Raw genomic sequence first — 21,927 nt, 5'->3', positions numbered from 1 at the left:
TATAAAACACATTCTAATATTCTTAACAAAGGTTAAATGAATACGTATGAACGGAACCCTTGGATATGGATTCAGCTTTTAGAACAACTTTTATGACAATTAGTTCGTTTCTCCAAACTTGATGGTGTTCAGGATGTTCTGGGTTGTTGATAAAGTCTCAAATGCAAATATTCCCATTTTTTCCTTAATAGAGGACTTTGCAACAACTTTGCCGAAGACTGTATTCTGTTTTATTGTATGTGTGAATTTATACAGCCGTTTCTATGTTGAGGTCATATATGACCCCTTCCGGCTCCAAAGGGTTAAGCAGTTTTTTGTCAAAAGTTTCACCAGAAATTCCCCAAGCAATTCCTAAAGCGATTCTTTCATGAATAATTCGAACTCCTTGTGGAATAGGAATTCCACCAGAGATCTCTTCAGGAACTTCTTCAGAGATTTCAAAAAAAAACAATTGTACTTGGAATTATTCTTACAGAGATTCCTCCACCACGAAGTCACCAGGAGTTCATACATTTCAATAGAAATTCCACAAGGAGTTCTTCAAAATTCCTCCAGAAGTATCGCAAAGGTTTCATCATTATGATTCTCGAAAGGTTCTGCTAAGAACTCCTCCAAGAGTGTGTCCAAATCGCAACCTTGTTTCATCTTTGAACTCTGCAGAAACACCTCCAGGTGTTTCTTTGGATAATCGCAAACATCTGTTGGGCAATCTCTGGAGGATTATTTGGGAGAATTTCTGAAGTAAATCGTGAATGATTCTCTGCAGGAAGTTTTTGTTCAATTTCTCAGGGATGACTTTCTGAAAGTGCTCCTGGAAGACCTGGAAGACCTTCAGGCTAATTCCAGGGAAAACTTTCTAAAAACCGTACGGAGGGATTGCATGAGAATTTTCTACTAGAGTGTCTGGGCGGAGTGGACCTGGTATGAAGGTTAAAACTATCACACCGAGGACCACTGGATTCAAATCTTACTCGCGACATACACACCAAGTGTGAGTTTTTCCTTCGGAAGGGAATTGAAGCTGTGGGTCAGGAGACGAAATAGCCCCGGGCTAACAATTTAGTCATAAAGATAATAACAAGAGAAATCTCAGGAGGAATTTCCGGTAGGATGGCTGAAGGAATTCCTAGGATTCATAGAGAAGATATGGTGAAGATTATGGAAGAACCTCGAAGAATGGACGATTTGCTTGAAGTATTTCAGAAGAAATTTATGAAAGCATCTCCGAAGGAACAATAAAAAAGAAACCCTGGTGGAATATTAGAAAGAAAGTTGTGGTGTCATCTCTAGAGGAGTTTCACAGGAGCTTCAGAAGGAATTTACTAATAGATATATGAAAGTATTTTCGGCAGAATATCTGGAATAATTCCTGGAAAAATGTGTTAGGCGATTCTCAGATGAGGCTTCGAATAAATGAGGCTTCGAAGAACTATTGTGAAACTGTTGCATGTATCAGTGTATGAGTTCATAAAAAGATTTCTGGAGGATTTTTGGAAGTAGCTCTAAAACTACTCCTGAAATCGTTGGAAAGTCCTGGTGGTTGTGGTGGATTTTCAAAAGGGAATTGCTGGAAGAATCTTTGTAAGAATTTCTGGATAAATCTTTTGAAGGATTCCAGAGGAAATATTTACAATCATTCCGAGAAGAATTCGTTATAGAAATTTGTTGTGGAATCTTTGCAAGGGAACCAAGGGGAACCTTTGGAAAAACGTCTAGAACATTTTCTTGATAAATTTTATGAGGAAATCTGAAGAACTATCCTTTGAATCTCTGGAAGAATTTCTAGGAAAATCTTTTGAATACTTCATAGAGAATTGCTTAGGAAATTCTTTGTGAAATCTTTGGAAGATACGTTTAATGAATCAGGAATTCTTGGAGGGTTTTCTGGCAGATTTCCTAAAAAAAGTTTTGAGAGCTTTAAAACAAAAAGACTAGTCGAGAACGGATTAGTTTCTTGACAATTGACTGATAGGATCTTTTGAAGTTCCCAGATACATTTTTTTAAGATCTTTATCCAGAAATATCCCAATGAAAGTCTTGAAAGAATTTTGCAAGAAAATGATGGAAGAAATCCGGAATAAATAACAGGAAGAATTCTTAGAAGAATCCTTGGAATTTTTTCAAGTTTAAATTTTTGGTAAAACTGCAGAAGATATCGCTAAAAAATTCTGGAAACACTGAAAAAATATCCTGGAAGAATTCCATTAAAGAAATTCATGAGGAATTGCTGAAAGATTTCCATGAAAAATCTTTGAAAGAATTGTAAAAAAAATCCCTGAAAAAATTCCTAGGGTATTTCCAAACAGATTCCTGTGAATAATGGCATGAAGAATCTCGAAAAGAATCCTTGAAAGAATTCCAGAAGTAATCCAAGAAAGTGTTCCGGGGGAAATCTCTAAGAAATTTCAGCTAAATCTGTGGAAGAATTTCAGAACTTCTAACTAAAACTCTTGGAGAAATTACTGTAAAAATTCAAGAAACAATCCCTGAGAAGAAAAGTAGTCTTCCGAATGAAGTCCCTGGAAGAACTCTTAGTGGAGTCCTTTGGAAATTTGCGAATATAATTCTTTGAAGAACTTCGCAAGTAATCCTTGAGAATCTAGGATATAATTTATAAAAAAAAAAAATCTGGAAGAAATTTCTGGAAAAAATACCGGGAATGGGTTCTTATGAAGATTTCCGAAAAGAATCCCTAGGCGAATTGCAGGAAAAATCCTCGAATAAAAATAAAAATAAAAATAATCATAAAAAAAAATTTGAAGAAATCCGAAGAGAGTTTCTAGCAAAAATATGGAAAAAATCCTGGAAGCCCGGAAAAAATGCCTGAACATATACCTGGTTTGAATCTCCGGAATAAAGTGCGTAAGGATTCCCCTGAAAAATTTGGAAGTCATTCTTGAAAAGTTCCTTGAAAGATTTTTGGAGGAATTCCGGAGTTTGTGGAAAGAAATATCTGTAAAAAAAAACGGGAGGAATCCTGCTAAAATTTCCACGAGCAATCCCTGAAAAAAAATCCGAGACAAATGCCGGAACGAATTTCGGGAGGAATCTAGATGAAGATTTTCGGAATGTATATCTGGGAGGATTCCCGGGGAGCCAGGAATCCTATACCCGAAATATTTCAGATAAATACCTCTGGAGAAAGGACAAGAAAATGCTGGGAGAAATCCTTTCAAGGATTCCGAAAACAATCCCTGAAAAAAATCTCGGAAGATGTTCATGGGATAGCGTCGAAGTGAATTCGAAGAAGAGTTTCACAAGAAATCGAATCGATCGCAACGAAAATATCGGTAGGAATCCTTGGAAGGATTTCCAAAGGAATTCTTGAAGATTTCCTGAAACACTTCCGGAAGGACTTCAGGAAAGAAATCCAGAACAAGTTTTTAGGAGAATACTGTTTAGAATCATTTGAAAATCTTCGAGTGCGACCCCTGGAACAATGTCGTAAAAAACACTGGAAAAAATCTAGGAGAAAATCCTGAAAAAAAATCATCACAAATCCGTAGAAGATTTGCGAGAGATACCCCCAAAAGTATTCTGAAAATTTAGAAATTCTTTGAATAATTCCGAAAGATGACCCTGAAAGAATTCCGGATAGAATCTTTAATGAAACCTCGTTCCCATAGAAATGAGAATTTTGATAAAAAAAATCTTTGGAAAGTTTTCGTAAAGATTTTTTGATGAATTCCAAGAGCATAACAGTTGTTATTCAGGGGCAAATTTTGAACAGAAATCCTGGAAGAATCTTCAAGAGAATTCTGGGATGGATGTCTGAAAAAGTTCTAGGACAAATGTTTACAAGACTTCCTGGGAAAAGTTCGGAAACAAATCGAAGTGGAATTTCTGGAAGAATCTCGGGAGAAATCCTTGGAAGAATTCCAAAGGGTTACATATTTCCGGAAGCATTTTCTGTAACAGTTTATTCATGGATCTTTGGAAGTTTTTCAGGAGAAATATCTAAAGGATTTCGTGAAGAATTCTGGAAGACTTCTGAAAAAAAAATCCCAAGGATTTTATTTATGGGAAGAAGCTTGATAGGAAATTTAGGAGAAGAAGAATCATTAAAGAATTCCGGAGAAGCCGTGGAAGAATTTCGGAAGAAGTTCTTAAAAAAAATCCGAGAATAATCCTATAATTTTACGAGTAAGATTTTTTGAAAAATTGTCATGTAAAAATCCATAAAATGTTCTTGAAAAGTTCCGGGAGGGAACCTTGAAAGAATTTTGACATAAATCTCCGGAAACACTTTGGAAGAACTTCAGATGGAGTCTCGAAAAATGCCCTGCCGAATATTTCTCACAAATGATTCTCAAGAAGAATAAAAAAAAGCTATAAATTCTAGAAGAATTTTGAGTTAAATCTTTACAAGAACTCCGGGAGAAATCCTGAGACGAATTTTGGAAGAAACCAGGGGACTCTCGAAAAAAACCGAGAAGAGTTATTGGAGGACTTCGAGATTAAATCTCTACAAGAGTAAAGGTTAAAATCCTTGAGAAACTTCCCGAAATTTCAGGAAGATTTTTGAATGTAACTGATATGAAAATTCATTCAAATACTTTTGAGAAGAATTTCTGGAAGAATTTCGGGAGCATTCTCTGGAATTATTTCAAAATGAACCCTTGGAGCCATTTCCGGAAGAAGTCTCTAAGATTTTGGGGAGAAATCTGTTAGCAATTCCGGGAAAAATCCGTAAAAGAACTGTGTAACAGGCAAGTTTATATGCGAGGGTATATTGTGGAAGCGATCTACTGGAGACACTTTGCTGAATACACTCTCAAAGAACAATGAGCAGAAATCGGCCGCCTTGAAATTGTAACTAGCTGGGGTATTGTTGTAATTCACATTGCAAGGAGTGCATGCAGGCGATTTTTGTCTCTTTACAAAGTTCCAGAAGCGTGACGGGTTCCGTTTAACGTTGTTCTTGACATAATCTATATTGACGCTTTAAAAAGAGGGTGAACCTGCACAACACTGCTCGTCGGTGACCTTCCTCGAGATCTCTACCTGGTGACTTGGAAAGTAAATGTAATACTCAAGCACAAATAGCGCATAGACCACAACCCTTACCAAAATCTCATTTGCCTGCTTTCGATCACCTACCGTGACCTGAAGCTTACCATAAACAAAGGCGTTGACGTAAGAAAACCACTTGGTCAAATCGTTGCTTGACAGGGAAAAGATAGCAACCTCATGTGCAGATTATTATTGGGACTTCAAAAATAAAAAAAAAAACAAAAATACTTCGCAACAAAGTAAAAGTTACTTTCGCACAAAAAGATAGCTATAATACTTTCCTCATCTCTAATCCTAACATCTAACATAACTTTCTATCTATTCTTACAGGCTCCTGAACGCTCCAACGGTAACTAGAATCTGACTACGGTATTATCTCGAGCAACTGTTTGGCGATCGCTGGCGGAAAGCGAGACCAAACGCCCGAGCAGGACGCAGCGCAACGGGGGCCGGAGTTGGAGCCGGTGGCGAGGACCTTCGGGGCCACACCTGCCAACAACTGCTACAGCAGCCACAACAACAGCAACAGCAGCAGCAGCAGCAACCGATACAGTATCATCCCTTGCAGCTGATGCAGCAGGACAGTGCCAGCAGTCGGGAAGGTCGGCGAAACAGTGCAGTGCCTCGGTTGCAGAGCATAACCGGGAGTAGTGTCCTGAGCGGAAGTGGTGGAAGTAGTGGCGGGGTGCTGGACAGTGGCGGGCAAGACGACGTCGAGGGGGAAGGTTGTGGGAGCACTACTGCCACGGCCGGCAGCAGTACCAGCAGTAACGAGGGCGTGATCGGGGCCGTAAGGCAAAGCGGGTCGCAGAGGCGCAAATCTCGGATAACGTACGACCGGGAACAGGGCGTCCGGTACTACCGGGGTACCGCAACGACCGATAGTAACGATTGTGATTGTGAAGATATCTGAAGACGGGCCGTGCGACGCACGGCACTCAGCGATGCGTAGCCCGTGTGCGTGTGTGTGTGAGAGAGAGAGCCGGACTTGCGAAGTGCGAAAGAGAAAACATCCAAAACGAATCAACTGTGAGAAAATCGAAGCTGTGAACGTTAAGTTTTGTGCAAAGATTTATGTTTCCAAAACCGTACGCACCAATTCATCGGTAGATAAGTAATCATCATTCGTCATCGTTTGAAGGGGACGGTTGGTGTCTCTCCGTGTTCCACAAGTACAACATCGATCGTCTTGAAGGACTCTTCACCCCCTTAGGTGTTAAGCTAGTTGTGGAGATGGGATTCTAAAAAAAAATGGCGCCAGTTCTCCATCATAGTGAGTAAGTTCCCATATACATCATCCAGAACCGTTTCAGTGATTGGTAGAGGGAAGGTAGAAGTTTTACCATATATTTAGAGATAGAATGCCGCAAAATGATTCCATCGCGTAGCTGGAATCGGAATTCAAAGGAACTCCGTTCAAAACCTAAAAGCCATAGAGTAAGTATAAATTTTTCGTACTTTAAAGCTAAGTTTCGGGAGGTTGAATCGGGATTCGGTTTTTATGATATTATAATAGTTATCTAGTCATGTAAGATAGGGCAGAAATGTTTCCAAACTAGTGATCGAATAGGACTGTGAAGTCGCGGAGCGTATGTGAGTGCATCGCTGGACGAGAACCGTTTTATCGAAATATCTCGGAGCAGATAATTCGTTCGAACTTTTTCAAACCTTCATATGCACTACTGTTGGGTGGTGAACAAAACAAAAAAAACTTGTTTATGGGTTGTTAAGCTAAACAATGTACTGCAGCCAAAGATGTTCCATCCAATCATGGGAAACACTCAATTATTGCGTTTCGCTCATTCGTACTTACTAGCAATCAGAGGCGGTTCTCTTATCCATATACACACACGATCAGAACCGGGGTTCTCCCTTACAGTTTATCGCATTATTTTCACTTCCATTGCATGTTCTGCACCTTCGGCAAGCACGGAAGAATGACGGATGAATGATGTACTGACGAATCGAAGCGCCGAAAGCGATTGTCTACCAAGGATGGGAACACTCACTTGCAAAGAGTTACATTCACTTGAAGTTTTCTCAGCTCAGAAGCGTGCTATCAAGAAACGATGTATTGACGACTTTTGCTTTGTGGTTTCGCCTAAAACTTTGCCGAATGGAGTAGGGGTCGCACACGCATACCGAAGTCGTGAGGGAGCTTCGAAGGTAACTCTCCACGAGGTGAATGTAAATTACACTCACCTCGTGGAGAGTTGCTTTCTCAGCTCTGTCACGACGTTGGGATTCGTGTACGACCCCTACTCCATTCGGCAAAGTTTTAGACAAAACCACAAGGCAAAAGTCGTCCATACATCATTTCTTGATTGCATGCTTCTGAGCTGAGAAAATAGCAAGTGAGTGTAACTCTTTGAAAATGAGTGTTCCCATCCCTGTTGTCTACATTCTAAGTCGCTTTGCAATGCATCCGGTTTATTTAAAAAAAAAATCGATCGATTGTATCATACGCCGATTTAAACGAACAAGTGATTTGTGGGCACGTTGTATTCGCGGCATTTCTGCAACACATGGCGGATAGCGAACATCTGGTCAGCTGTACCGCGTTCACCCATGAATCCAGCCTGATATTACCCCACCCACTCTCTTGTAATCGGTGATAGACGGCGGCATAAAATTTGAGAGAGTATCTTGTAGACAGCGCTTAGTGTGATCGCACGAAAGTTCCCGCAATCCAATTTGTCGCCCTTTTTGAAGATGGGACACACGATACCTTAATCCATTATTCGGTAATACTTCCTCCTCTCAAATCTTGGTAATGACCCAGTGTAGTGCTCTCACCAGTGCTTTTCCACCGTATTTTAGATGCTTGGTAGTTGATTTGCTCCAGCGCCTTTGTTATTTTTCAACCGGCCAACCTCCTCCTCAATCTCGCCCTATGATGGTTTATAATAAGGCATTTTTTTCTCACAAAAAAGTTCAACATGCTGTAACTTTTCAAAGAGTACATCAAAGATCCTCAAATTTTGGGTTCGATTGGTTAACCTTTCGTAAAGCTAGAACTGTTCTCGTAAAACTCTTTTTTTAGACCATTATTTTTTGAATTGTCATATCTCCAAAACCAGTGAACTGAATAGAATGAAATTTAAGCATCAAATTCAAAAGTCTTTAAAAACTGAACTTATTAAACGTTAAAAAAACAAGTTATGATTCAAGTATTCATGAATTTCTTCTAGGATCACCAAAAAGTTTTTTCTCAGATTCTTCGAAGAATTCCTTCTTCGATTCTTCGAAAAGTTCCTGCGGGGATATCTACAAAAGATCCTTCTGAAATTTCTTCAGTAGTGCCTTCTGGTATTTCCCAAGAAGTTACTTTTAGTATATCGGTAGGATGTACTACTGGAGGAATCCCAGAATGAAGTTCAGTGATTCTTGAAATTCCAAAAGGAAATCTAGTAGAAAGCTCAAAACGAGCTGCTTGAGAAAAAAAAATCTCAAGAGAGCAGCATTTCCTGGAGAAATTCGATCACATCATGTGTGGAGGAACAGTAGAACCATTGAGATATGCCACAGATATCTCATTGAAAATTATCAGAATAAAACTTTTGGATAAATACCTGAAAAAGTATCCTTAAGAATCTCAGAAGGAATTCCTGAAAAAGAACAGAACCAAATTCGGGGCATATGCCAAAAGATACTATTGGGAAAATTCCAGACGGATCTCCAAGTGTTGAAGAATCCCCCGAAAAAACTTCTTGGGGGATCCCAGGAGGAACGCTTTGAAGAAAGGCTTCTTGCAGAGATCACAGAAGAAGTATCTGGAAATATTTTTGAAGAAATTCCTAAAATTGATTTTTAAAACAATTTCAGAAAAAAATATCAACATAAAGTCCAGAAAGCTCGTTGAGGAGTTTTAAATAAATCGTCTACATGACTCTCAGAAGGAATTTCAAAAAAAATACAGAAGGAGCTTAAGGAGGAATTCCAGAAGAATGTCCAGGAGAAACCTAAGAATGAAATCCTTACAGTATATCAGAAGGATTCTTCTGGAGGACTCTCGGAAGATTTTTTCTGTTGTCTTTTTATTTTAGTGAATTTTAACCTTATTCTAGTTCTTTACACCACTACCAGAAGAGATATCTGAGAGAATTTCAGAAGAAATTCTTGGAAAAGTTACTGAAGGATACATACCAGCAGAAATTCTAGGAGAAACTAAACTCATGAACAAATCTTAGATGAACCTTCTAAATAAAGGAATTGCAATAGATACTTTTTGAAACAATTATAAAAAAATAGTTCAACGGGAACACCAGAATATATTTCTGGAGCAAATCTAGAGAGGATGATATAATAATTGATCGCCATATCCTTCAACAACTTTAGTTCGTAATCTCAATAAATTTTAAATGTCACAAGCCCGGGTGTGATACGATTGAAATCAAGCCTCTTCAAGGTCCAATGGGACAAAAAAAATGCATAAAATATCCTTCAGTGGATTTGTCTCGTTAATTCACGAAGTTTGACATGTCGCAACCACCCAGGTAACAATTTGATGATGAATAATCGTTTTTCCAACCTTTTAGAAGCAGCCTTCATTTGAACAAAAGCAGATCACAAGATGTACAATCCTTTATTCCTTTACCCTAAACATCTAATTTTGGTGATTTTAATCAACCTTAAGCTGGATTGAGGTTCATTGAAAGGCTGATATGCACTATGCTTAAAATGCACTATATCAACAATCAATTAGATTTATTGAATTTGGTTAAAAATAAAAAAATAAACTTTTTTTTAAACTTATTTTCACCATTTGCGGCTTTTCATTTCCAGAAGAGATGCTTAGGAATGTATAAATTAATCAATTGGAAAACTGGGAATTGAACTCGGAACTCCTGATTCATAGTCACTCACCTTATCACCTACACCACACACAAATACATATCCTCGAAAATGAGAACAATGCTTCTTTAACCCTAAAAGGGATACCTGGGGTTCATTGGACCCCAGGCGCCTTTCAGAGCTCGTCTTTGATGGAACACACTCAGCGAAGTGACGAAACTAAGGCCATGCAGGTATCCTTTTTAGGGTTAATCAAGAACATAAGTTGAACTAAAGCTGTATAACGGCTGAAGAAGCTATGTAGACTCTGTGAAAATACTGCTTGGGTCAACTGTCTTGGTAGAAGGTTGAACAACAGATGATTAATTCTGTGTACGTTTCAAAGCTGGTTACAGAGATGAATAATATTCTATTCAACTTGATATTCAGCTACCTATGTATTACTGATTAAAGAGGTTGAACAAGTAATACTTCAGACCAATATTCAGCTGTCATTGTATTCAGCTACTCCCACCAATAACCAGCCAATGTTCAGCAAATACTCTCATTGTTCAGCATTCATTGTTATTTGGTCAGGTCGGAAGATCCTTGAATGTGCCCAAAGTGACCAAAAATGATCTGATTAGTAAAGTGATTTTTTCTTATAAATTCACGAAGTTCGACATGTTGCAACGTCGGTTTTAAAGCTGATCAAAAACTGGACTTCTTTGGGGGAACCAGGTGGCCAAAGCGTTCTGAAATATGGTCAATGTGACCAAATAAGCCCAAAATGACCACACATAAACTTGTACTGTGAATTCATAAATTATTATTATTGACTTTATATTATGGGGAATTTCAGCCCGAGGCTGGTTCATCCCCATTCATAAAGCATTAATCGGCAAAAGTTTGTATGCGGTGCGGGAAAAAAACTACCCGACGATACTCCTGAATAATTAGGCCAGAACCTTATGGCTAATGACATTTGTGGTTCCAACTATAGAAAAAAGAACCATTACCGAACGTTTTGAACAAAAAAAAATGAAAAACGGTCCAGGAACAACGAACACAATAAGCTGTAGTACTGAGTGTTTAAAATACTAGTTGATCAAAAGTATCATTTGAAGTTTCAAATGATAACAATGAACCTAAAATATCTTCTACACATCAGAATCAATCCCAAATGGTCCGTCTTGCTTTGCAGAATCTTCATGGATATGTCTCGTTAGCTGGAATAACGTACAAAGCTCTGGTTATTGTAGTAGATCGTATGACCTTATCTCCCAGATGATTTGGAGACCCAAGAACATCCGACTTGAAAAATACGCAGTGATGCTGCGTATAGACTCATAGAACATAAATGGATACGTGATACCGGTGAAGCGAATGTAACTATACTCTGGTTGATCTTCAATATCGTTTTGCCTGAATTTTAGGAAGATATTAATAGACCCAGAAAATTTTACACACATCACGATTTAGCATAAATGATGAATCTTGCCTTGAACTGTTCTAGTTGAACACCCTACATGGGTATGTTTCGTTAGCCGGGGTCACGTACAAGAGCTCTGGTTGCTGTGGTAGAGATCGTATGACCTTATGTCCAAGATGGTTTGGAGAACCTAGAATATCTAGATTGCAAAGAAATACCTGCGTATGGACTCATTATGGACAGCATAAATGGATACGTGATACAAAAACGTCTTACATACATCAAAATTAACCATGAATACTCCATCTGTATTTGTAGAACCTAATTGGATATGTCTCGTTAACCGGAGACATATAAAAAGTCCTTGTTGTTGTGGTAGATCGTGTGAACTGATCTCCAGGACGATTTGGAGAACTTTGAACATCTAATTAATTGAAAATTAAATTGGTTGTACTGCGTATAGCCTCACAGAACCCAACTTGATTAAGTGGAATAGCTAAAGATACTTCCGATATCTTGGTTGATCTAATAGACAATTTTGGTTGAAGTTTCGGATGATTTGAAGAGCATAGAGCATCCATAAGCACGGGACTACAATATTTATGATGGGCATAGGCTCATGAGCTTATCCACCGTTGAACCGAATGCACTGGATAAGAGAATTTCGACACAAGAGCAGGGCCATTTCCAATAAGAATTGTACGATTCTGATTGGAAATGACTCCGCTCTAGTGTTCTCGGACCGAGTGGATTTAGTTCACCGGTGAATAAGTCCATGAGGCTATGGACTTATCCACCGATGATCCAAATTCATCGCGGTACGAGAATTTTGACACTAGAGCGGGGTCGTTCCAATCAGAATTTAATGATTCTGATTGGGAATGGCCCCGCTCTAGTCTCAAAATTCTCGGTCCACGATGAATTCGGTTCATCGGTGGATAAGTCCATAGACGAGTGCACCGATGAACTGAATTCATCGTGGTCCGAGAATTTCGACACTAGAGCGGGGCCGCTTCCAATCAGAATTGTTCAATTCTGATAGGAAATCGATCACTTCTGATTGGAAGCAGCCCCGCTCTAGTGTCAAAATTCTCGGACCACGATGAATTCAGTGCATCGGTGCACTCGTCTATCTGACGTCTATCACTCGTCTCTCTCATGCAGCAGCAGAAGATAGCATTTTTTTTGTTTAACGTTTTCATACGGAAACTATTCTATATGAAAACAAACCAATCCTCTTCGGGAGCTAAAAAGAGAGAGGTGATTAAACGTCAGATTGCCTTATTGAGTTTTGCATAGAAATTTAACCTCAATTTCTCCCCGAGAGAGAAGAGAACGGCAGCGAATGGGAATCAAGATACACCACTGGAAAATGTCGAAATTCACGTAAGAAGGAAAAGGAAGGGACGAACGAGAATGAACCGAACGGTTCATTCGTGGCGTCATCTTGCAAAACGTAATAAAGCGTAATTGGTAGGGTAGGTGTAGACCAGAGATGCCAGATATACAGATTTTTCTGTATTATACAGATTTTTTACCTTATATACAGACAAGATACAGAGTACAGAAAAATACAGATTTTTGAAGTTTGATACAGATTTCTCCAGAAAGCATAAAAACTGAAGTTATTTTCAATAAATTCAATGGAAACTTTATTAATTTCTACTAAAACTTTAAAAAACTTATGAAAATTTGTACATTTTCACACATGTTTTAGAAAAATTAAAACCAGTAAAAATTTTAAACCGTCAAAAAGTAGTACATTTTTGTTAGTTTCTTTTGAATTCTAGGACTCTCGGTTTCTGCTATACCCTGAAAAACGGCGATACAGAAAAATCTGTATTGATACAGATTTTTGATGAAAACAATCTGGCATCTCTGGTGTAGACCATGGACTTTTCCACCGATAAACCGAATTCATCGCGGTCCGAGAATAATGACACTACAGCGGGGCCGCTTCCAATCGGAATTTAACGATTTCCAATCGGAATTGAATGATTTCCAATCAGAATTAAACAATTCTGATTGGGAATGGCCCCGCTCTAGTGTCAAAATTCTCGGACCGCGATGAATACAGTTCATCGGTGGCTAAGTCCATGGTTAAAAAAGGCTGCAAAACACACAAACACCAAACTATTACGTTTCTCTCACTCGCTACTAAACACAAACTGAAGCGTGTGTGTTTCTCCTCCCATCAATTAATTGTTTCGACTTCCATTGTCCATTGTTTCTAAGCCAAGCACAGAGCGACGCAAAAAAAACGATGGCTCAACCGGTACCTATACGAATATGAGTGCCAAGGACGAATGGGCCGAAAGCGAACGATTGTTTACATTTTGAGTCAACTGGTGAAAGCATTCGTATAGGAACGATCATTTAGCGTTCATTGAGAACAATAGACGAGTGCACCGATGAACTGAATTCATCGCGCTCCGAGAATTTTGACACTAAAGCGTTCAATTCTGATTGGAAATCGTTCACTTCTGATCGGAAGAGGGATCGCTCTGGTGTCAAAATTCTCGAACCGCGATGAATTCAGTTCATCGGTGCACTCGTCTATCAGTAATGCGAATTGAATCGGCGGATGCGTTCTGATTCAATCGGCTGAACGTCATTCAGTGTTGGGAGTAGAAACGTTCGTTCGCTCACAATCTCTTTACTTCTCACCAACTCCGCTTCGGTGCTATCGTTCGTAAACCGTTCGATTCGATCTAAGCGCGTCGCGCTCGGAATTCACTTTGGTTTACTTGGTGTTCATTTGATATTTTACATCGATGGCGTTCGGGTGAACAAGTGAGTTTTCCCATGCTTGACGATAAGCTTACGAATGGGCTTATCCACCGATGAACCGAATTCATCGCGGTCCGAGAATTTTGACACTAGAGCGGGGCCGTTTCCAATCAGAATTGACCGATTCTGATTGGGAATGGCCTCGCTCTAGTGCCACTCTAGTCTCAAAATTCCCAGACCGCGATGAATTTGGTTCATCGGTGGATAAGTCCATAGACGAGTGCACCGATGAACTGAATTCATCGCGGTCCGAGAATTTTCACACTAGAGCGGGGCCATTCCCAATCAGAATTGTACTTGTTCAATATTGATTTTAAATCGCTCACTTCTGATTGGAAGCGGCCTCGATTTAGTGTCAAAATTCTCGGACCGCGATGAATTCAGTTCATCGGTGCACTCGTCTTTATCAATGTGTGTGAAAATTCTGTCTATACCTTCATGCAAATACTTTTCCAAAAATAACCATTACTTCCAGTTTTCCCAGAATTCCCCAAATAGCACACCAAGCACAACCAGTAGCGCTGATTTCGATTATCTTATTCTCTCTTAAAGTAAAAAGTAATTCTCCTTCATTAAATATTCATTCCTAAAACAACCTTCGGCTGGATTCTACGTATCCACTTCTCGCAATCCAACCATTAACTCTTATTCTTTGTCGAATCTCTATCACCGTTTTCCGAGAAGGTTCTCCAGCAAAGCAAAACAAGCCTTACCGCTCGCCTCGTCCGCCATTCCCATACAACCAACGGCAGCCAGCCGTTTGTCTCGAATAAAATATTCAAATGGCACACGATTGCAGCCATAATGTTCCACCCGCTTCCGCCCGGTATAGGTTGTCCCAATGACTTCTAAGCGAAAATAAAGTTCGAACGAAGACTCGGGCTGCTGCCCGCCCGAGATCATCACACCCGGGAAGACCAAACTTCCAATCATTCCAATCCTTCCAAGAAGACCCCTCGCCACGTCGAGCCCTTTATCACACAATTAGCGAGCACGGCCAGAGGGAGGTGTGTTCCGAGAACTCACACGCCGCCGATAAGCTTACCTAGGTATATCGTACACACCCCTCGCACATCCGGACGACCTAATTGTCTGGTATATGACGATGCGGAGCGTTTTCTTAATCCCGCGTGAAATTCACCCCGGAAACGATTGGAATGGAGTGGGATTACGGAAAGTAGCTAGCTACTGGATTATTGATGGCAGTCAGCGTCTAGAATCTGTGTTGAATTACTTCCTGGGAAATAATGTCCACGCATTCGTTGTGGCCAGGCTTATCTCTTATTCTCCGGAAAGTCCAAAATACGCGAACACTCACATACGAAAGCGACGCATCGTGGTCCGCAGGAAACACAACTTAGAGTTATTCTAGGAAAAACAAAAACAAAACCATTACGGAATTAAGAGAAAACAAAGAAACGCTTTAATAAACAACAAGTAAGTAAACGAAAGAGAGAGAGATCAAGAGATAAGAGAAGAAAACGAGCCAGAAAAATGCGACAAGCAAACAAAAAACTGAAAACTAGTCAAAACTAGGGTAAGAGGTCTAGAGTGTAAGTGTAAAATTTAGAGAAGTTAGCAACTAATCGCATACTAGGGAAAAGAATTCACAATTTGATAGATTTCCGGTTTTCCAATTCATTTTCTCGTTGTAACGAAAACGAAGCAAGAGCGATCGAAGAATGACAGGTCAAAGAGAATGATTGCGAAAGGGAGTCCGAGGAAGAAAAGATCAAACCAAACTCACCAAACTGCATTTTACGTTTAACTAAATACGCAAGTCCGTGGAGAAATAGACAATAAAATGCCACACGAAAAAAAAAACAAAAGAAGACGAAAGACCCTTCGGGAATATTTAGTTCAGTTGTTGTACCTCTAAGTTCAATGATTTTTGTTGAGTTAGTTGCCCGAGTTGACCCGAAACTGTTCACAACACACTGTTATTGTTAAGTTTTCCGATTTTCCCCAGCAGAGAATGGAACGTTGACGAAATAAACTTATGATTTCCAGTTTTGTTGTTTTGGTTTTGTTTGATTGCTTTTGGTTTTCAACCAGCTGGAAGGGAATTGGAGGATATCCGAATAATCCTGGAAGCCACCCGCGGTTGCGAGCTTTGAGTCCCAATTATCTTATTTCAGACCTCCTGCCGTATATCTTTCACTATCATTAACTAATTTCCTTCATCCTATTTTGTACCCCTCGCTATCTTCTGTCTCCTTCTTATACATTCATATATTGTTCATATCTTCATAGTCATCGCTAGAATTAGAAACACTTCAGTGTCGATTTCCTTTTTTCCAACTTAACAGTTTCACAAAAAATGCCAGTACTCATACACTGAAGACAAGGTAGAAATCTACTTCGTCACATGCGCCAATTTCCGTCATGTCAGACGAAAAAAAATGCAAAAAGATGTATACTATCGATAGCACTGAAAATCAAATAATTACGCGAAATCTCAATTACATTCCACTTACGAGTTGAACGTTTTTCTTGTTTTGCACACGGCAAAGGCAACCGCACCAAAGCAGCAGCTAGCCGAATTGTTCTTCATCACCGTTCAGTTTTCAATTCGCCAGATTCACTTGTTGATTTATCATTCAGTTCTCACTCCATAACAGCTCTGTGGCACTTCAAGGTTGGATTTCTCTGCTGCAGAATGCAGTAAAAGCTGTTTTTAAATAAAACACTTTTTTTCCCGTCGGTAAAATATAAACAACAAGTTGTCTTCACCTCGGGAGGATGCAAGCAAATGTGCGCGTGTATTTTCTACACACGAAACAACGTATTTCACAATCACAGAGAAAGCTTTCTTCGTTGCACTGTGATGGCATATTATGACCTGGTTCGCATAAATATAATAATTGAAATATTTTGTTCGTTATTCTAAAGCTACATCCATCTTAGTTTGAAAGCTTTCTGCTCAAAAGTGCTACACATGATTTGATTTGGATTGCGAAAAATTTGACCAACTTTTTGAATAAACACCTACGGTCAAATCATAATTTTTGACCCTCATGTGCACCATAGTGTCACGTACAAGGTCTGCCGGAGATTGGATTCAGGTTGTGCCCGAATTAGACATGGACTAGGCGGAAACAGAATTTGAGACACAATTATAGACTGTTTCAGAAATTATAAATACACTAACGATTAACTGCCATTTCAATTTAAGCACAATATCCAAAAAAGTTTCTTCTAGCTCTTATAGTAAACATGCTAATGAAGCAAATAATACCAATTTTGTTGATATTTCTGGTAAAAGTTAAAAAATAGGGATCTGTAAACTAGATGATTAAAATTTGAAGTTGCACAAAGTGGTCAAAAAATGTAGCATAGTAGAAAAGAAAAAAATCTCACAGATAAAATATTCAATTTCCAAACACAATAAAAATAGCTGTATCGATAATAAAAGATATTTCTCGATTGGTAAGAGTAATTTTTACTGAAATATTTGATCAAGAACCACTATTACGGACCTTCTCAATACAAAATTTTTGGTTCCAAATTTCTCAACAACACCAGTAGCAACAAACGTTAAGCAAACGAATGTCTTAATTACTGCTAACTGCATTCGTTTTTATGGTATGACAAGCTTTGCCATCTGAAGGATCGAAAGAGTTGAAAAAATAAGTTTGTTTAGATTAAATGCCTTCAGGAAAGCTAAGAAACTGTGTGGTAGTTCTTATGTTCCGAAGAAAACCTTAAAAAATAAGAAACTTGATCTCCGAAAAAATGTTGTGGAAATACCTTTATCGATTTTTTTACTAATATTGATCAAGGCATGTGATAAAAATTTTGATAATTTTTGGTATTTAGTGATAAATAATGTTGAAATCATTAAAAAACACCTTTGTGCAAATGGAAATTTGAAAAATTATATTATTTGTTAGATAACTCAACTGTTCTTCAAAATATCAAGACAATTGAAAGAAAATATAAAAATATAGAGTACAATATGCTATACTCTTGAAAAAGTTGTTAAAAATCTTTAGAACAGTTCATTTAATTTAATAAACAAAGTGTATTCATAATTTCTGAAACAGTCTATATTCAATCTTATTATTTCATAGAAATTGTAATTCTTTGATTGAAACCAAATTGACCTAAGGCCTCAAAGACGAGGTGTAAGAATTAAGTCGTTCATTTTTGGTCGGTAGGGGTAGGCGGGGCAATATGGACACCCGGGGCAGAATGGACACCCTCAATATTTTGAAATATGCGAACTTTTTTGAACTTTTAATGAATGGAGAATATAGTCCATTTATCTAAAACGTAGTTTCAGGAAAGAAACATTCGAAATTAAAATTATACTTGATTTTACACGAAAAAGTTGCGTCCTCCGTTTTTTGTGCATGGAAATTATAATTTTCACACCATCTAAAATAAGATTTAGTGATTAATTTATTGCAGGTCGATTAAAACCTGATATTTCTAGAACACATTCAAGTAGTTTTGCTGTATCTACATGCTTAACATGTTTATATTTTATTCTTTATTATATCAAATATCAAGTTTGGACATATCTTATGCTGTCGGGGCCAAATGGACACTCACCTTTTTGAAAGAAGCGGCAAGGGAAATATATAACCTAAATCACAAATCAACCAAATTCTTCGATTTCAGTATATTTTCGGTTAAATGTTCACTATAGTAGACATAGGGTGAAACAAATTGGTCAAAAAACGACAGCAGTGGAAAATAGTTGTTCTAGGAACAGCTGTACATGCCGACAAAAACGAAGCTTTATTCAAAACAGCCTGAATTTAAATTAACTGAACAAAAATGAACTACTTCGGCGTATTATTCATCCATAATAGTTGTTTTCTAATTAAATGACTTTATAGGTGTACGAAATTCGTAAAAGTCTCATGGTGTCCATATTGCCCCATGGGGGTGTCCATTCTGCCCCGTATGCTTGAAGACGGTCATGAAAAACTAACATTTTTCAAAACATTTTTTGAAGTGGATAAATCATTTTTCTTCGTGAGCATTCTTATGCAATAGATGCTAAATAGACCTTAAAAGGATACATGTATCAAAAAACTAAACTTTTTTGACATCTTGCCAGGTAAAGTTGGCAAAAACCTTAGGGTGCCCATATTGCCCCGCCTACCCCTACTCACATAGACGGGAATTAGATTCATTGCCCGGTATTGTTTCGGTTATTCCCATAAAAAAAATCCCAAAACAATTTCTTTAAGGATTCTTTCAGCATTTTTTTAAATTCTTTTACCATTTTTTTTTTAGAATTTCTGCAGTGCTGCAAATCAAATCTGTACGTCAATCTCTTTGAGAATTTTTCGAAAATATATTTACAAATCTTGATTGATTGATTTGTCTTTATTAGAGACACTTTCAGTCCTTGGCTGGTTCGTCTCTTTTACAAATCTTGTCGACAGTTCCGTCGGAACTCCTTCGTCAATTTCATCGGGAATTTCAAGGGTAATTACTTTGGCGATTTCATTGAAAATTACTTTGCGAAGGAATGGGAATTTCTTCGGCAGTTTAATTGGAATTCGTTCTGGGGATTTATTTTCTCAAAAATTTCTTTGCGAAGAACAAGCAAGCGAATTGAAAAATTCACAAAAACAAAGAATTTTCAACGAAATTGTTTGAATATTTCATTTGAAACGCGAATAAGGATTTTTTTAACAGTATTATTGACATTCTTCCTATATTTTCTTTGTATTTTATTGTATTTATGTATGGAAATTCCTCCGAAAGCTGATTCGGCAATTTCTTTACGGACTCCCTCGATTTATTTTCTTTTTTCTTTTTGTTGAAAATTGTTTGAAAATTTCTTCAACTATTTGTTTGCAAATTGCTTCAATAATTGTTTTAAAATTTAGTTCTTCGACAGTTCCTTAGGTTAACTTTTTGATAAATTTCTACCGTTTTTTATTTTATCCTTCGGTAGCTTCTTTCAGATTTTGTTTTCTTTTTTTTATTGTATAGACTTAACTAGAAATTCTATCCACCATCCGTTTGAAATTTTCCAAGGTAATTTCTACGTAAATGCCTCCGGCCATTCCTTTGTACATTTCTTATGCAATTGCTTGGGAAATTTAGAAACTTCCAATTGGAATAGCTGAAGGATTTTTAAAACAAATTCATTACAGTAGGAATTGACAAAGGAATTGAAAAAAAACTGTAATGCGAACTGTCACTGAAAAAATCCGAAAAACTTCCAACAAAATTACCAATGGAATCGCTGAGACAGTTTCCATACAAGTTGCCGAGGAAATGTTAATGAGAGTGCTTAAGAGGATTGCAGAAAATATTCCTAAAGGAAAATCATAGAAAAGATTCTAACGGTTTTGCCGAAGAGATTTCAATAGAAATTTCCGCAAGCATTTACGAAGAAATTTATGAAGAACCTGTTGAAAGATTTTTGGAAATGATTTCCAAAAGAATTACTCGAGAAATTCCGAACGGTTTTTCAGAGTCAATGTCAGAGAAACTCCGAGAAGAATTGCTGAAGGACTCCTCAAAGGAATAACACGACAAACATTATAGCTGCACAACTGCCGAATAAACCGTTCTTATGCTTGATTTTAAATATATTTTTCTGAATAAGCTGTTGTGCAGCTATATTTGTTACTTGAGAAGTGGAGGCATTTCCAAATGGATTTTCAAAGGAATTGGCGAATGAATTTTCAAAGCTATGAACAAAGGTATTGCCAAAAAAAATCCTGAAAGAAATACGGAAGAAATTTGAAATTTTTATTTTTTTAAGGAACTGTCAAACCAATCCCTAGAGGAATTTTTGAAACAATTTCCAAAAGAAATGTTGAGGATATTCTCAAAAAACAGTGTCAGAAATTTCCAGAAGCATCACTGTTGAATTCATGAAGATTTTGACTGAAGAATTCAAAAGAATCGCAGAAGGATTAAAAAAAAAAACATTTTGTAAATTCCTTTTACAAAGAATTTTCAAAGAATTTTAGAAAGATTTCTAAAATTGCCGATAGAATTATAAAAATGCTAAAAAAATAAAATGCAGAAATTCTCAGTGGATTTACAAGAAATATGGCCGAAATAAATTGCTTAGGGAGTTCCCAAGGAATTCGCAAAAATATACTAACAAATTTGCGAAGAAATTTCCAAAAGTATTTACAAATGAATTTCTGAAGACATTATCGATGAAATTTTCAATGTAATTTGCTAGCAAAATTCAAAGAATAAAATGACCAGAAAACAATTTCAAAGAAAATTAAGAAAAAATGTTTGATAAACTTTAGAAATAATTAAAAAAACAACTCCCGCAACAAATTCCGATGAAAATGTTAAAAAAGTTGTCAAATTTACTTCTAAAGGAATTGTCCACGCAGTTTTCAAATGGATCACCGAATCATTTTTGAAGGATGTGACAAAAGATTGTTTGAAGACTTTTCCTTACTACCGTTTTCCTAAATTGCTCTTAAAAATCATGCAATAGTATACGTGATTGATTGAAGTCCTATTAAATATAGCGGTTCGCATGACAGTTTTTGATTTCGATTAGATGTTTACATAACCTCTATGTTATACGATATTTGTAAAAAAAAGAATGTAAAAAAATATTTTTTTAGAAATACTTCCCAAGATATCCCTGTAAATTATGCAAGGAATTCCACTGTGAATTATTCCAATGATTTCTTCGGATTCCCTTAGGAATTTTGGAATTCCCATTTAAATTTCTCCAAGACTTCAGATTTTTTCCAAAAATTATTCCCTGAATCCCTCTTGAAATCTTTCAAAGAATTCCTTGATTTTTTTTCTAACAATTCCCCTCCCAAAAACTATTTTCGTCAAATATTCCTCTGCTCAAAAAACTCTTCCAATAATGATTCAAAAAAATACAGAGATTGTTTCTGGAATATTATTTGATTGATGAAGTTTTTGAAAAATTCCAAGGATTTTTTGCATTTTTTTTT

At 37.5% G+C, this 21,927-nt stretch overlaps 2 protein-coding genes across 3 annotated transcripts in view; one reads left to right on the top strand and one right to left on the bottom strand.

Moving 5' to 3' along the window:
* The window catches only part of LOC109423689 (uncharacterized), a 125,419-nt gene extending 118,701 nt beyond the window's left edge, over positions 1-6,718 (top strand). For both annotated transcript variants that reach the window (XM_029873087.2, XM_029873078.2), the window contains exon 11: positions 5,344-6,718. In XM_029873087.2, coding sequence (XP_029728947.1) covers positions 5,344-5,377 — 34 coding nt within the window. In that variant the 3' untranslated portion in view covers positions 5,378-6,718. The remainder of the gene's footprint in view (positions 1-5,343) is intronic.
* The window catches only part of LOC109423702 (pseudouridine-5'-phosphate glycosidase), a 520,698-nt gene that overhangs the window by 395,674 nt on the left and 103,097 nt on the right, over positions 1-21,927 (bottom strand). The gene's annotated exons all lie outside the window — the stretch shown is intronic.

The sequence above is a fragment of the Aedes albopictus genome, chromosome 3 (assembly GCF_035046485.1).
Source record: "Aedes albopictus strain Foshan chromosome 3, AalbF5, whole genome shotgun sequence".
Taxonomy (NCBI): domain Eukaryota; kingdom Metazoa; phylum Arthropoda; class Insecta; order Diptera; family Culicidae; genus Aedes; species Aedes albopictus.
Note: the sequence above shows the minus strand (reverse complement) of the source record. Positions and strands in the feature narration are given on the sequence as shown.